Raw genomic sequence first — 18,250 nt, forward strand, 5'->3', positions numbered from 1 at the left:
TGGTATGCCGACCATCATTTTATTTTTTGGATTACACAATAATTTTGCTTGTGTAGAATTTTAATCACCATATCAAATTGCTGGACATTAATTAATCAAACTTTATACACGAGAAACTTGGAAGTTCATATTTGGGGAACAAATCAGTTCCTTCTCACATTACAACCACATTGACAAAAATTTCCCTGTATACAGTCAAGAGATTGTGCACAAGAAGCCAGAAGATCACTTAAAAACTGCATGCACCGACCTCGTCCTCAAGGCCCTTGATCACATGACTGGAATGCTGCAGGATGAAACACAATGTAGGCATATGAGACACGATACATAGACAGCACTAATACACCATAACATTATCTATATCCATTGTAAGTCACAAATTTAATTCAAAGAATACATGATAAACATTTACAATATGAAATTTGTATCTAAATATATTTTTAAAGTTAAAGTATGTTTACTGACTTGCTTGTCACAAGCACCTTAATCAAAACTTATTTTTGATTATCATGTTTCCTTTACAAAAATAAGCAACACACATGCTATCACTCGTTACTTACATGTTTTTTCTGACATGAATCAACCTTATCATAAAGGGAATGATTTCTGCATGCCCAAATGAGGAGAGACTAGCTTTCACTGATGAAAATGTCATGAATGTTTTTCTTTTAATTCTCACCCAAAGTACTCGAGAGTTCATACACTCACCAGTTTTTCCAGCTGCTTGTAGGTAACACTGAAGTAGTTTACATTGGCGACTCTGTAAGGTAGAGAGGCAGGAGATGAAAAATTCCACAAACAAACACATACCCAGAACAAGATTCAGTCTACACTTCATAAAATTCCACAAAGCAACTCACTGATCAAATATTTTCTGGTATTCGTTAATGGCCCCGTATAGATCAGCGTTCAGACAATTGGTCAGGTCTATCAGGCTGTATATAATATTCTCCTCTTGGTCAATCGTGTGGAGCTAGATCAATATAAATTCTTATTGTATGTAAAAGTTTAATTTATATTAATGCTTTTAGTGCAGTCTCAAATGCAGTAATTCATGATATGCTTTTTGAAATATAGAAAATACTTGCACACAAGTGAAATAATATCCACGATTGTGCCAAATGGACTGTGACCTACTCGTACATTTGCACTAAATTTTACATACACTAAAATACAGGTATACCTTTTAGACCAACAATTAAAACAATAAAAGTTTTTGGAAAATTTATATTTAATGAGACGATTCCATAATCTCTCTTTAGAATTTCATACTTTGTACACTGATTTATTTCATTAATAACCTTGGGGTTTTTTTCTTCATCGTTTTATATTGTGGTAGTTTGGGTTTTACTGTTACTTTTATTTCTGGATTTCAATCCCAATGTAAATTATTCACCCGTTGTATTTGACCATGCCCACTTTATCTTTCAGCCAATAACTTTAATGACAGTTTCTATTGTTTAATTTGCTATATAAAGCCATGCAGCTTACTATTCAGGGAAGCGAGACAGCTGGCCTTGCTAGCTACCCTTCTCCATCCATTATTCCTAATTTGGAATTATGTTTTCATCTACTTTGCCCCTTTTTACTTCCTAAATTATCATATTACCTTTGGGTTGGTGAATTTCTTGATAGATTCTAGGCTAAGTTCTACGATTTAGGACATTGTCTTTGTCACATTAATACTGGTAATAAATTCGTAAAGTGTTATTTATCTTATTTTCATTTCTATTGAATTTATTTTCAAGTTTCTAATCATAGTGTAGTTGGGTTGTTTCGAAGTCGCCACTAAAACAAGAGGTACTGTGAGCAATGCTCACTAAGAATACCCCCCGCTTACCCCAATCTCCCAAAGGGTGTTGGTAATAGGTAAAACTTCAGTATTATGATCCAAAAGGTATCTAGGAACACAGCATCTCCATGCGATGAAAAAAGACGTTAAAGAATTTAAATGGAAACCATATTGCTACTTCGATGTCCAGTGCGTTTGACCTTTGACCTTTTGACCCCAAAATCAATAGGGAACATCTTCATCCCATATGCATGATATGGTGACTGTAGGTGGAAAGGATAACGCTTTAGAGCCCGGAAACCATATTGCTACTTCGATGTCCAGTGCGCTTGACTTTGACCCCAAAATTGATAGGGAACATCTTCATCCCATGGGTAGTCCATATATATGATATGGTGACGGTAGGTGGAAAGGATAATGCTTTAGAGCCCGGAAACCATTGCATCTACAGACGGACGGACGGACAGACGGAAAACCCAATTCCAGTATACCCCCCCCCCCCCCCACAACTTGTTGCGGGGGGTATAATAAAATAAAACAAACACAACGCGAAGTACAGACTATACGAACGCCAGACCTGCTACAATACCTTGGATTGCTTTTTCGATATATGGATTGCTCTTTCATACCATTCATGTGTGCCTCTCTAAAAACAAGAATCAGATTGACATATTTTATTACGTCATAAGAATAACTGTGAAACTAATTTCATATTCTCCATCCATTTTCTGTGTACACATTTACCTTGACAACTGTGTTTATTTCAGAGTGCAAGTCCTTGGCAAATGGACAGACATACTTGAAGACTTTCATGCTGTATATCTTCACCAAGACACTATAAAAATGAAAGAAAGCAAAATGAGCAAGCTCACTTACCCCACGCTCCAACATTACTTGACAATGCCTAACATAGTGAATGGTAATGCTATGCATTACTGTAAGAACAGGACAGACGCGCTCAAAATTCTAACTTCAATAAAGGCATAACTCCCTGAAAAAGTATTGAATCAGAATTTTTGGGAATATGCACATCTACACAGTGTGTCCTTATTAACTACAAAGTTTCACGAAATTCTGTTGAGTGATCTAAGAGGAGTTGCACTGACAAGAACAGGACAGACCAGCTCAAAAGGGGTATTTTAAGAAAATTATTTTTTAGAATTTCTTGGGAATATGCACATCTACGAAGTGTGTCCTTATTAACTACAAAGGTTCACAAGATTCTGCTGAACGGTCTCAGAGGAGTGCACTGACATGAACAGGACAGAGGGGCTCAAAACTCTAAGTTCAAAAGGGGCATAACTCCCAAAAAAGTATTGAATCAAAATTTCCTGGGAATATGCACATCTATACAGTGTGTCCTTATTAACTACAAAGTTTCACAGAATTCTGTTGAGCGGTCTCAGAGGAGTTGCACTAACAAAAACAGGACAGACGGGCTCGAAATTCTATAAGTTCAAAAGGGCATAATTTATTAACTCCCAGAAAAAGTACTGAAGCAGAATTTCATGGGAATATGCACATCTGCACAGTGTGTCCTTATTAACTACAAACTTTCATGAAATCCTGTTGAGCGGTCTCAGAGGAGTTGCACTGACAAGAACACGACAGATGGGCTTGAAATTCTAGTTCAAAAGGGGTATAACTCCCAGAAAAATTACTGAATCAGAACTTCCTGGGAATATGCACTTCTATACAGTGTGTCCTCATTACCTACAAAGTTTCACAAAATTCTGTTGAGTGGTCTCTGAGGAGTTGCACCGACAAAAAAAGGGACTGACAAACTAACAAACAGGTCAAAAACATTATACCCTCAGCAACTTTGTTGCGTGAGGTATAATAATGAAAGAGATTTATGATATGAATTAAACTGTTGAAACCAAAGAACCCTGCTGTCAACATTGTAAAACATTTTCGGCATCTTTGGTTGCTAATCTCTCAATCCCCACCATGCAAAATCTTGAATTTCCATCGTCTACCCATTATGGGTAGACTGCAGTTGTTTATCTTAAAAGATGTGGGAGATGCATATCAAAGAAGCATTTCAGATGTGGCCACAAGAATGGACCAATTACTAGATACACGAATACTACAGGAAATAAAAATCTGGCTAGGAAAGCTCTACAGAGTACTGTTTGATGACCACTGATAGAACTTACTGGACCATTTGGTGAAGTCGGCTCAGTGCATGTTTGTTGTTGTAAGGGTAGACTTCCCTCTGTTTCCTTATCAAACTCATGCAGTAATCTTTCAAAGCAGTGAAGGACTCATTTAAACACTGTTCCTGTAATTGATGATTGAAGCATTTCTCTCAGATACACATTATTTTATCTAACAATTCGTATCGTTTTAAAACCTTATAAACTGACATCAATGATGATCATATTTACATGCACATATATACAGCATAATCTGTCTAAACCGGCTGTCTGTGGTTCCAAAGAAATTGGCTGGTTTACACAGAGTCCAGAATGTTGAAAAGTACATGTATGAGAGTTGCTTCCCTTGTATTCGCTATCTATTATGCATACATGTGTAATGATTGCTAACATTTTATTATATCACAAAAGAATTCAAAATGTGAAACTATAAATGTCAGCGTTTCATCGTCGTGTTCTTTTGAAAAAGTTTCAATTTTTATTAAACGGTATAAAAAATCTGGGAATTATTCGCGCACTTTTCTGTTGGTAAATTGTCGATTTCATCTACATCATCGGTGTCTTCAAGTGCTACATCATGTGCGTTCGTCAAGTTTGTGTTGTGTTCGTCTAAAATTTCTTTTTCCCAACTTTCATCGTAAATGTATTTAATGGAAATATCGCATTTAACTGTATATAAATTTGTGAAACGGAAACTGATGTAATGCCGAGTGATCGACCGGATATGGTCAGTTGAGCTAACTTAACTGTATATCATCACTGTCTGACTCGTTGGAGAGCTCAGAGAGATCTACCCTGCTTTTGGAAAACATGGCTGGGTTGTTGACGATTTTGATTCATTCCAAGAATGTATCGAATTCATCGATTAATTGAACTTTGTCTTTTATTGTCAGTCCACGTCTCGTTATGGGGAGGCTTGTGCACCATTACCTTGTGCTTGGTGCTGTCATAATTGAAAAAAGCATCCCCAAAAATCAGGTTTTATTTTAAACTGATTACGACTCATTGCCAATTGAACTCTTTTACTTACCTGAGACTTCCCTTGAGACACTCTTTGTGCACACTGTGAGTGATCAATCCAATATACTGACAGGTTGGTCATCATGGGGTGACTGGTTTAAATACGATAATTAGAGCTAATTACAAGCAGTTGGGACCTTGTGTAAACCAAATACAATTGATGTAACAATTAGGGTGGTGTATCATCTTGGGGCCTATACAGGATAATTAAAGTTAATTAACAGCAGCTGGGACTGTGTAAGGCCGCCGATATACAGAATACGCAGTATCCGGAGTACAGGGAATTATTAATAAAGGATTTGTTAAAGAAATGTTGGGGACTACATTTTGTGACTGGAATTGACAGAGCGCCGGAGTACTCAGAGGCCGGTTTGGACAAATTATACTGTAATAGAATATGCGTTTTTAAGCAAAATTTAGTTGGTAGGATTGGGACTCAAAACTGACTTGACACATAGCTTCCATGAGAACTATACTGTATCTGGGCCAATCTCATGAGGTATACAGTACCTCTTCACGCGATAACGAATCTGCTGTCCACTTCTGGTCCAAGTTTTCCAAAAGTCTCAGCAGAAGCTCATAACTAAAGGTATACTCCATGTGTTTTCTGCTATAGGCCATCCATCTGCTGGAAAATGTCATTTCATGGCATTAAAATATGCTACACTGGTATAATAAACAAACTTATACTAGCAAAGATTATACAATGAATACTGTAAATCTGACAAAAAATTACACAATGAATACTGTAAATCTGACTAAAGATTCCACAATGAATACTGTAAATCTGACTAAAGATTACACAATACTGTAAATCTGACTAAAGATTATACAATGAATACTGTAAATCTGACTAAAGATAACACAATACTGTAAATCTGACTAAAGATTATACTATGAATACTGTAAATCTGACTAAAGATTATACAATGAATACTGTAAATCTGACTAAAGATTATACAATGAATACTGTAAATCTGACTAAAGATTATACAATGAATACTGTAAATCTGACTATTTTGCCATCAATTCAGTCAAATATTAACTATAGATAAATTTTTCGCAAATCTATCTGGGAGCTTAAAATAAAAATTGCTGCTTCTTTCATTAAGTGAATCTTTATGCTATGAATTTCATAAAGAAATCCTAATATAAATTCATGAATAATATCATATTTGTCATCATATACAGGTATTATTTATTGGCTGTTGATAAATTAATTAGTTACTACTGACTTAATCTACAGATATTTGTTGGGTTGTTAAAGTCCATAGAATTCTCAGCTTCCAGCTTCGCCTCCTCTTCTCTGGGCTTTAACGCACAACTCGACAAACTTCTGTACAGTCAATTATTTTTTTATTTTTTTTAACAATCTGTATATATCATAATACATGTTCAATATATGCATACCAAGGATCATGTAGGAAACAGACAGGTCTTTTATATGAGAGAGAGAGAGAGAGAGAGAGAGAGAGAGAGAGAGAGAGAGAGAGAGAAAGAGTTAGAGTTAAGGAAAGATCAGGTTCCATCTGTTCCAATGGGCATCAAATTTTTCTTTATCACCATTTTTGTAAAATAGGTATTCTTGTGTTTCATAAAAGAGTTTTAAAGTAGGATATTGCAAAACGAATCAATCTAATTATCTAATTAAAATCAGATCCTAGAATACGCTCACAATCACTACAATAGGATCTGACATAACACCATAGGGGGTCATGTCTGCATGACCTTTCGCTTGGAATATTCATGAGAACTATCAGCCAGTCAGATTGTGCCATAAAGACAATGATGGCTATTTAGGCGGTTCCTGGCAATTCGTAAACAAATTGCTGTAATCTCTCTCCCACGAAGTTTATTCCACACTGTAAAATTGTATATTCTTGCATAATGAATTTTAAACTTTCACAATAATGCCTAATCTATTCCGTTCATACAAACAACAAAACACCCAAATTAAATTCATTGTGAATTCCAATTTATGTATGAATAGGGATGAGTACAATTTGAATAGTTTTCAAGATGGTTTACTTAATTAACGCGAGGAATATAACGCCAGTCGACGTAAACGGTGCATTGTGACGTCACATTTAGCTGCGATGATTTCTTTCAAACCAATCAATCGCAGCCATTTTCCTTGAATTGTGAACAGCGACGATTTCAAAGCCGACGCGCTGATTGGCTGAAATAAAGTTCATCTGAACATGACCCCTAATCGGGTTATGTCAGATCTACTTACGCAGAGAATACGGCGTGGATCTAAGAAGTCTGATTTTAATTAGATTGCAAAACGAATGTTCAATGATTTCTCAGTACACCTTGCTGTATAAATATAGTATTTCAACCAAATGATAAAGAGTATTTTGCATACAAAACTTTTTACCAGGAATACCTAAAATAAAATATTTTTTGGTAAAAACTATTTGAAAGTTTGTTTTATCTTCTATGTAAAGTTGAAACTCATCTAGGAATGCTTGAACACACGTTCCCACAGTATATGTTCTATTTATTGTCTCTTCTTCTCTGTGACAAAATGTACATATCTTACAATTTACTTTTTTAATTTTAAATAAAAACGAATTTGTTGCTAAAATTCTGTTATTTATTCTAAATTGAAACCATTGGAGTTTGCAGTTTTTAGTTATTTTGAAAGGCAGTATATTGGAAATTTTCCATTCTCTGTTATCAATATCCAAAAGCTGACTCCATCTTATTGTACCTGCAGTCACCGAAGAGTTTTTGTTTAAAAATTCATAAAAAAAAACTTTTATTTTTTACACTTCAGTACATTGTAAATGTTTCTTCTAATAAAAGGATTTGGTAACCTCTGTACCTGCCTGCTTAATCCAAGTTTTTATAGCATGGATAATACTTGCATATTCCAAGAAGTTAATTTTTACATTTGGATAAGTAGCACTAATAGTTTCATAGCTAAAAAAAGTACCATCTTCCTCAATAATATAATTAATGTGTCTGATATTATTGTCGAATAAATGTTTGTTAAAATACATTTTCTTACTGATATGGATCATAGGGTTGTAAAACAAAGGTGAATCTGCAGTAACATTAGACTCAGTACAAGTGTTTTCAAGGCTTGGATCGAATTACAGTCAGTAATTAAGAAACCTAATAATAATATGGCCCCCATTTTCAGAAGGCATTTTTTTTCTTTCTAGGTTTCACAATTTTAAGTGGAAAATTAATGAAACGAATATTCAACAGAACATGCCTGCAATCATTTTTGATAACAATGATTAACAAGACTACTAGTTTTTATTCAAAAGTTTAACAGAAAACAAAAACTGGTAAGTTCATTGCTCAACAAGTTTTAACTGTTGTAGGACAAGAATTTAAACCAAGAAAATGAAATGTTTGTGTAAACATTTAAATATTGGTTTGGACACTTTGTTGCTGTCGCTATGTTGCTGTAGCTATGTTGCTGTCTAAATCTGCTATTCTCCATCTAGAGAAATTTAGACTGCAAACACTCCAACATGACAGAGCATCATTCTTGTCCAAGACAAAACAAAAGGCCCTTATTCTATCTTCTCCTTTGTCTTTACTTTTGTTATTCACAGCTGTTGTGGTTATATGCATGAGTGTTAATTGTAAATTGCTCACAACTAGAAACTTGTTAATCATGCAAGCAGACAGGTGCTAATTACAAGCAAACTGACCACTCTTTAAGATGACATCTTTACGGTCCATATCTAAATCCTCCAGTTGTTAATAGTCAGATGGTAATTCAATGGGCTCTGCATAAACGTTTACAGAAGACAAATATAAATTTCACATTCATCTTTTCTGATAATTAGAAACAAAGTATCACTCTAATAATTGCAATATGGAATTTGACGACAACACGTTGATTATCTCCAGTTGTTAATAGTCAGATGGTAATTCAATGGGCTCTGCATAAACGTTTACAGAAGACAAATATAAATTTCACATTCATCTTTTCTGATAATTAGAAACAAAGTATCACTCTAATAATTGCAATATGGAATTTGACGACAACATGTTGATTATCAATACATTGTGTTTCTACTTAGAACATGGTAATAAAATGAACTTTTGATTAAATATGTCTCAATTTCATCATATTTTTCTCTCCACATTCAGTTCAGTCTACACATCTGGCTGAGAGCACTATATACAATGTAGTCACACATGGGCGATCTTGAGCACGGGTCTCTCCACCTTCTCTTGAAAGATTTCATTGCAAACAACATACATTTGATTAAATTACTTTGCAGATTAGAGAAAAAAAATATTTTGGAAAACTCCACTGGACATCCTAAATTGTTTAAAGTTTGATGTCATCAAAATGAAAAATTGTTATCCTCTTTTTAACAAATACTGGGCATAATATTCTGTATATATATACCAAATACAAGCAAATTTGTGATGGATCGCGAGACAACTCTTATTAAGTGGAACATCCCTAAATCTTTGAATACTATTTACAGATATTCATTTTGGCATGCGTCCTGAGTAAATTACACATTAGATTTGCTCAGAACACGATATCAATAAATGTACATCCCAATGGACGCAGGGAAAATTAAGTACAATTCTTACAAATTTAAGCGACACCAATAATAACTTTGACAGTATTTAGCACGGGGGGGGGGGGGGGGGGGGGGGGGGGGGGGGGGGGGGGGGGGGGGGAACAAACATCAAGTCCCCACAGTCAAACATTGATCCAGTAGAGGTTGGGGAAATTTGAAAGATTAGAATGTTTCAACAGAAATTACTTTTGTTTGAAAAAATAAACTTTGGACACATTGATTTTAGCTTGGGGCTCATTATTATAATCATGGGGGTTCGCTGGACTCATGATAACCATTTTCAAAATGAATCACTGTATTTACTTCCCTAGCAAAATAAAAAAAAATATTAGAAAATATACCCCACCCCACTCCTTTGTGATAAGATTTTGACTCTATACAATGTAAGAAAGTTCACAATTTACCAGACTGCTTGTTGAACATCGGTAACATCCCCCTGTATGGCATGTTGATGCAAGATTGTGGTGGCTGCTCTTGGCAGTTTCCCACTCCATGAACTAGGCAGCTCCTAAAAATGTGGAAACTACACTCTAAACCTTTATAGTAGTGATATTTTTTTCCCTCCACCCCGTAATTAAAGATTCAGGGGCATATAGTTTTTGGCCTGCCTGTCTATCTGTGGCAAAAACCTATTAACCTTGGTCATATCTTTTACACCATAAGAGGTAGACCTGTCATATTTGGTATGTGTATTCCTTGTGGCAAGAATTTTCCATTGACACCAAAATCTTTGACCAGGTGACCTTAACAATGACCTTTGACCTACATTTAGAAAATTAAAATATAAGCCATATCTTTCAAATTGTAAAAGGTATACTGTTTTTATATTAAACATGTGCATTTTTTGTGAGAAGGCCTTTCCAACGATACCAGGTTTGTTGACCTTGTGATCTTGACATTGACTTATAATTGCATGACTTAGCTTTTGGCGATTTTCAAACTTGTGGCAAGACCTTTCCATTGGTACCAAAATCTTTGATCTGGTGACCTTAACATTGACCTTTGACCTACTTTTAAAAAATTCAAATATAAGCCATCATTCAAATCGTACGAAGTACTGTTCTTATATTAAGCATGTGCATTCCTTGTAAGACCTTTCCATTGGTACCAAATTTGTTGATACTGTGACCTTCAAATTGACCTCTGACCTACTTTGAAAATTATTCACTAAAATGTTGTATTCCAGGGACATCAGTGTTTTACAAACACATCTTGTATTTATATATTTTTTTTTACTACATTGAAACATTGACATTGCATTCTACAGTTAAACAAAGTCATGGAGGATACAATATGAATTGCCAGCCAGATTCATTAACAACTTAAAGTCATAGATGGATCAAATATTAATGGATATCATACTATAGCTTACCCTTAGTCGTCTGACTTCATGTTCAATGAATAGACAGATGAGATCCTCATGTTGCCTGACATCTGTCCAGTTGTCATCCTCATCCAGTCCTTGGTCCTCACGCGTGGCCAGCTGGAGCCTCAATTTGATTTCCCCTTGGACGTTAGATTTACTGGACCTTCCATGTAACTGGAAATACTTCTCCTCTCCCGTTGAAGGAAGGTCCTGTTGGTGACAAAAGCATCATTTATACGTTATAGTCTGAAATATTCCTTTTATATAATTTCAATACAAGAAAATCTTGTCAATATTTTCTTCACTAATCAATCTCTCAATCACATTAATTGATTAACCGGTTCATTGGTCAAAAGAAGTTATGACTAACCAGTTGCAAAATTTTGACCAACTGCCATTCTTATAAGCATTGCCATTACAAAAAGTCTGCTCTCAATTTATACATGTAGTCCAGTCATTCTTTACATAAAATGCATTGGAAAAGTAGCAATAAGACCATTACAAATAACTAGATTTGGCTTAGTGCAAAACTCCTTGTAGCAAAAAACTGTATGTGGCAGTAGGGCACAAATGCCTTTGCTGGCAGCCTGTTAAGTTCTAAGATTAGGGGCATTACTATTACATCAATGAAATGAAGTCATCAAAGAAATAATTTTTATTTTTGAAAAAACATGAGAGTATGAACTGCGACACTTTGCACTGACATACTTTATGAACGTGTTCGCACCTTCGGTTCTTGAGATTTTTTAATCAACCCACCCTATTTTGACTACTTCTTAATTACCAGTAAGGCTAAAATTGACTTCAAGGTTCTTGAGATGAAGTTGAAAATGTGAAAAGTTTACAGACAACAGACAGACAGACAAACTTTGATCAGAAAATCTCACTTGACCTTTCATCTAAAATGAATTAGTAATTGTACGAGACAAATGATCATGTGTCGCTCATCGATGGATATTGATGAATATAGGACTCTCTCTGCTACAAATACAATGACACTCTTGAGAAATTTGACAAAAGCCATTTATCAACAATAAAAGAATAATTGTCTGGAATGTATAATGCTGCAGTGTACTTTTGGAGATTAATATAATTTTTTTTACAAATTGATGGATGGACAATGATTATTTCCGCTACCACTACAACGCTTTAATAAGATGTCACCATGTCTATTTAGGATTGAATTTCATTTAACAAAAGACTGCATCATTCAGACAGCTTCATCATCTGAAACATTGCTCCAGAATACAGAGCTAACTATAGAAATCTTTGCACACAAAATATCAAGTCAACAAAAAACGATGCAGTAGACAATAATTACACAAGTGTGAAATTCTTTGACTTATCCAGAACATTTCCAGGCTATCGGTACTCTAAATTTTCTGTGAACTTTTTGATACTGGTTTGTCTAGGTTTAAATCTTCACTCTGTTGACTTACATGCATGGAGACAGTGACACAGCCAAGGAAATCATCTACATCTCCACCTTTCTTCCCGGACCTGGCTGACTGGGCCACCTGTTTAAAGAACCTCCCCAATCCCTTCATACTCTGGACTTCATTCAATTTCTTGGCTGCATCAATCACCGAAAATTCTTCATCATGGTCCCTGAAAAATGCATGCAATAAACTGTATTGAACTGACTCGGTATAAGTTATCTGTAAATGTATCCTAGCATATATGTGAACCAATTATACCTCCTAGTGAGATCACATTCAAATGTTGCAAATTTGAGATGACCTTGATGAATAGAGTTGACCTTATCAGTCAAAAACTATACCTTTCACCTTAACTTTATATAGTATCCATCCTGTATACATGTAGTTTGAAACTTACATCCATATGTTAAAGTTTATATCTTTAAGGATAGAGTTGACAGAGACAAAATAAAACTTACATCCATATGTTAAAGTTTACATCTTTAGGATAGAGTTGACAGAGACAAGATAAAACTTATATCCATGACATGTTAAAGTTTATATCTTTAAGCATAGAGTTGACAGAGACAAATAAAAGGACAAACCAACACCAAAAAACCCCATGTCCACATTGCTCACCTGAGCAGGTGCATTTTCCCTATTCAAATATGAAACCCCAGTGTTGATCTAACTCTGACCCCAGGGGGGTCATGGTGTGAACAAACTTGAATCTACACTACATGAAAATACTAGAATTTTGATGTGTTGTACTCTTGCTCTTGAGAAGAGGAGTTATGAAACAAGAGGCCAATGGGTCATAATGCTCACCTGAGTCACTCACAATGACCTACTGTTCTTCAGCTAAAGATCTTTACCCTCTTTAATCCCATGACAAATTTTGACCCCATATCATGGTTACAATCTAGCCCCATGGGGTATGACTTAACCAACTTTGAATCCATGTCACCTCAGTATGTATTTTCAGAGAAATAACCTATTGTGGAAAAGGTGTATAGCAAAGTCCTCACAAACCACAGCTGTACCCCAACCAACGCTCCTATCTATAGACAGATGAACAGACGGACAAACAAAGAAATAGACAGATGAACAGACGGACAAACAAATGAATAGACAGATAGAGATGCTGATTCCAATGTATAATCCCCTCCAATAAACTTTCGGGTGTGTGTGTGTGTGAGAATTCTTTAATTTCTAAGTAAAACTTGAACTCATGTAAACAAACTCAATTCTACATTAAACTACTCGAATCAAATCAACTACTTTAGACAATGAAGTGTGTTTAACTAACAGGACCCACATTTCACTTTCAGAGATTGGAAATTTGAGAAATCAAAGTTCGAATCATCGAGAGTAACCTGTATATATTTTCATAGAAATAACCTTATTGTGGAAAAGACGGAGCAAAGGTCTCACAGACCACAGCTGCACCCCGGCCAACGCTCTTACAAAACATACAGCTAATTGTGTTTACATAAAAGGGATGGAAAAATCTTTCAATAATCTAGCTTAAGGGAAAACAACACGAGACATCAAAATATGAAACATAAAATTAGTTCCAAAATAAATATCTTGTTCATCAATGATGATGATTAAGATGCTGACCATTCAGACAACAGCCATCTGTCATGCCCGGGTATTGACTTGGATTTGAACAAACTTGAATCTGCACTACCTGAGGGTGTTTGCTATATATGATTAATCATGGCCATGCAGTTTTTTGAGAATATTCAGAATCTATAAAAATATTTCCCCCTATATTGTCATTTTATACACAACATGACAGATAATATAGTTTAATTTTTCTTTTAATAATCATGTAAAACTCTGATTGTCTATTGCCTATTGTGGTCCCACCCTATCCTCTATTCATTCACAAGTGCTTGCTTCATAAACTTCACAAGTTATATAATATATCTTGCAAAGTTTATGAAATAAGCACCTGTGGCACTACTGCCTATTGTGGTCCCATACTAAACCATTCAGGGCAATGATTTGAATAAACTGAAATCTGCATTCGATGCATGAATATTGATATGACTAATCATGGCCATACATGTTGCTCTTGAGAAAAAGATTCTTAAAAAGTTTTTATATAAAATTTTGTTCCTCTATTGTGGCCCCACCCTACTCCCTGAAGCCATGAATTGAACAAAATTGAATACTCAAAACCTGAGAATATTTGCACAATGATATAACTATAACCATGGCTCTGTTGTTCTTGAGAAGATTTTTCCGATGTGTTTTTACATCCCCTGTACTATACTTATCCTCTATTGTAGCACCTGCAGGTGATCATTTGAACAAGCTTGAATCCTCACTGTCAGGAAGCTTTCAAATAAGTTTCATCTTATCTGGGTCAGTGGTTCTTGAGAAGATTGTTAAATAACCACACTCTATATTTTTCCTTTTTTTGAATATCTCAACCCCTTAGAAGGGGACATAGTTTTTTATTTGAACATGTTCGTTTAATCCAGTGATACACTGTGTCAAGTTTGTTTCGAATTGGCCTAGTTTTGAGAAGGATGAAATTAAGAAAAGTTTACGACAAGACCGATGACAAACAATGGACCTGTTTTGTGCAGAAAAACTGAGATACTAAAACCACAGCAATTCTATCAAAATATCAATATTTTTACTTCAATTCTCCACTCATGTAATCTGACCCAAAAGGAATTAATTATTTGAAACTCAGTGAGTTAAACATCATTCTGAATGGACCCCTAAACTGCCTGTAACAGATTTTTGTCGGTAGAATTAGAATTTTCAAACTAGCAATGATCCAATGGGTAAATTGAAAAACTTACCAGATATCTAAATGTAGTCTATCTGTACCAACATCATCCAGGTCACTAAAACAACGTAGAATGTCATTGATTAAAAAAGTACTCACAATTTTTTTAAGGAGAAATCCCAATATGTATCCTAAAATTTAATTTACATTAAATCTATAGATTTCATGACAAAAAACAAACAGCACTTTGTATTTTATGATCAAAATTCAACACATGAAACCCATCACTATAAACATGATAAAGCCTGGATACAATTATGAATTACCCCCTGAAGCTGAGGATAAATGAAATATCATTTATGACAAACACTTTAAGATGTACTTCAAGAACAACACTAAGTACCAGTGTTTTAGCTTGATGCTCGGGAGAATATATACTTTTACAGGAAATGCGAGTCTATATACCCTGCCAAGAATCCATATAACAAATATGTCCTACTGCAGAGCGATCAATGTAGAAATCATAATGTTTATTTTACGAAGCGGTGAAGTAAATACATGTAAATCTGTATCCCATGTACTCTTGACAGGGTACAAGGCCTCATATTCCCGCCTTGTCAAACAAATGCCTATAGAATTCTCTCTGCGGTAGGACATACTTGTATATCAATATCCTCTTGTATGCAAGTAATATTCATTGATACATTGTTTTTATCACATAAAATATATTTCCTAATGTGTATTTGTGAATATGTTTACAATATGCTACCAGTTCTCATGCAATTTCTTAGTATAAGCTATAGCATAAAGAACTTTGCCATGGGTTTGTGTGAAATGCAATTTTTTTTCCATACTGAATGGTTAATGTAGGATTCTTATTACTAAATTTGACACTCTCCCTTCAAAAATTCATATAACTCCTTTGTTAATAAAATTCAATAAGGTATGTTAATACTTTATCAAACAAAGAAATATCAACTGAAGAAAGGAATTAGGTTTGTCATGATACACCTGTAAAATACCTGTGTTTAATACTTACAATCTGAACTTTTCCTCCCACACTGGGTTGACAGTGTTGGGTTTGACGTCTGTGGTCTTGATCAGCTTTGCTGGGAGCAATTCCTTCACTGTCTTGTCCCGCTTTTTCTTGGTCAGGGAGAACTTCCGCAGACTTCCCCCTCGCTTCTTTTCGTCCTTTTTATGATGCTCCTCCTCATCGGACAGCACAGCTGCACTGGACAAATCTTGGTCCAGCAGACGTCCTGGCATGATTCCCAGCATGCAATAGGGGTCACTGAAACCTAAAGAAAAATATTTTATCATTATTGTTCATAATAGTTGGAATGGAAAAATGAGGCAATATACTGTACATAATTCAAAACACATTACTCTGCAAGAAGCCTCTCTCAAAAAAATAAAGTCTCGCTTAAATTCATTCATTAGGAATTCAGCAAATGGCTATTTTACATTCTCATTGATTGTGCTAAATGAAATACTCACTATTCATGTACTAAATAGAATCTATATGATTCACAGTCAAATCCATAGTCTCTCTGATAAGTATCCCAGGCATTTAGAAAATTAGTAGGAAGGGGCAAATCATAATGTATTGATATGTTTTTAAAATTGCCCTATATGCTCTAACAAGTGTCACAACTTAGCACTAAGAAAATTGGACAAGATAATCTAATAGCATGAAGATGGGAAGGAATATTTTTTCATCCTCAAAAAAAAAAACCCAAAAAAACCATCCATAATAATAGAATGGGTCAAGCTTAATTTCCTGCAGTTTGAAGTTTGTTCAAATCATGGCCCCTGAGGTTAAGATGGGGCCACAAATGGGAATCAAAGTTTTTAAAAGGGGACATATAGGTTAAATCTTTGAAACTTTTCTTCTCGAGAACAACAGGGTCACGATTAATCATATAAATATGCAAGCATTCTCAGATTCAAATTTGTTCAAATTGTGGTCCCTTGGGGTAGGGTGAGGCCATATTAGGGGTTAAATTTTTTTCACATGGGAATATGTAGGGAAACATCTTTGAAAATCTTCTCAAGAACAGCAAGGCCATGATTTAGTCATATTAATTTGCAAGGATCTTCCAGTAGTGCAAATTCAAGTTTGTTCAATTCAGGGGCCTCAGAGCAAGGGTGGGGACATAATAGGGGATCCAAGTTTGATATGAAATATATAAGAACTTAACTAAAACAATTCTTTGCAAGATTAGCAGGGCCACACTAAATCATATCAAAATGCAAACCTTCCTAAAGTCTGTGGATTCAAGTTTTTGTATGTACCCATGACTAAAGACAGGAGGGGGGGCATATTGTTTTTATCATGTCTGTCTGAAACTTTAACCATGCTTGTAACTTTTGAATGATAGGTGATAGAGCTCTCATATTTCATATGTGTATTTCTTGTGACAAGACCTTGTGCTACTAAAAGATTTGACCTTGTGACCTTGACCTTTGAGGTTTTATTTTACTTACTTTTTAAGGTAAGCTTTTCATATTTTGTATAAAGATTCCTTATGTCAAGAAACTTTACTTGATGCCATATGTTTGACCCTGTGATCGTAACCTTCATGAATAAGATTCACTTTTTTACTATTGGTAGATTTACTTTCCAAAGATTAGTAGTACTGGTAGAAATTGTCAATCTTGTTCTTGTACCTGTTCATGCAATGTTTACAAAACAAGAGGCCTTCAGGCCTTATTGGTCACCTGAGTATCATAGCCCATTTATGGAGTCTCACATTTGCATTTAGGTCTCAATATGGAGTCCTTTGTACAAATGTTTGTGATCTTTCAAAATATGCACACAATTCCTATTCATTTACAGAAGAAGGAAAAATGGAAGTTTGAAACATAAATTATTTTGATACCCCCCCCCCCTCCTCCCCCAAAGAACCGGACCCATGAATTCACAATTTAAGAAGAGAACATAACCATGCATTTAATTTATCTCCCATGACTGCGAAAAAAGAGAAGAAAAAATAATTTTCTAAACATTTTTATTATGTGGTCAAATTGGCCTTGCCCAAGGGCCTGAACCCCTGACCTAGGAGCCAAGAATTTTACAATTTTGAGCTTCATGAACATCTTCATATTCACGCATTTAGCTTTTCTCAAAGATGCATATTTTTCTTGGTCTTTAGAAATCATTGAATAACCT

At 35.0% G+C, this 18,250-nt stretch overlaps 1 protein-coding gene across 5 annotated transcripts in view; it reads right to left on the reverse strand.

The window, feature by feature from the left end:
- LOC125671916 (BAI1-associated protein 3-like) overlaps positions 1 to 18,250 on the reverse strand; it is a 120,374-nt gene that overhangs the window by 48,856 nt on the left and 53,268 nt on the right. For 4 of the 5 annotated variants that reach the window (XR_008802595.1, XM_048907901.2, XM_048907902.2 and 1 more), the window contains exons 7-18: positions 16,115 to 16,376; positions 15,149 to 15,193; positions 12,345 to 12,513; positions 10,912 to 11,115; positions 9,944 to 10,047; positions 5,482 to 5,599; positions 3,952 to 4,076; positions 2,537 to 2,627; positions 2,382 to 2,438; positions 861 to 973; positions 709 to 760; positions 251 to 286 (exon numbers count right to left, since the gene is read on the reverse strand). Coding sequence is in view for 4 of the 5 variants with exons in the window: in XM_048907901.2 (XP_048763858.1) it covers positions 251 to 286; positions 709 to 760; positions 861 to 973; positions 2,382 to 2,438; positions 2,537 to 2,627; positions 3,952 to 4,076; positions 5,482 to 5,599; positions 9,944 to 10,047; positions 10,912 to 11,115; positions 12,345 to 12,513; positions 15,149 to 15,193; positions 16,115 to 16,376 (1,376 nt within the window). In the remaining variant the exon portion in view is untranslated. The remainder of the gene's footprint in view (positions 1 to 250; positions 287 to 708; positions 761 to 860; positions 974 to 2,381; positions 2,439 to 2,536; positions 2,628 to 3,951; positions 4,077 to 5,481; positions 5,600 to 9,943; positions 10,048 to 10,911; positions 11,116 to 12,344; positions 12,514 to 15,148; positions 15,194 to 16,114; positions 16,377 to 18,250) is intronic. The other variant, XM_048907903.2, reaches the window with a different exon arrangement.

Source organism: Ostrea edulis, chromosome 4, assembly GCF_947568905.1.
Source record: "Ostrea edulis chromosome 4, xbOstEdul1.1, whole genome shotgun sequence".
NCBI classification, from domain to species: domain Eukaryota; kingdom Metazoa; phylum Mollusca; class Bivalvia; order Ostreida; family Ostreidae; genus Ostrea; species Ostrea edulis.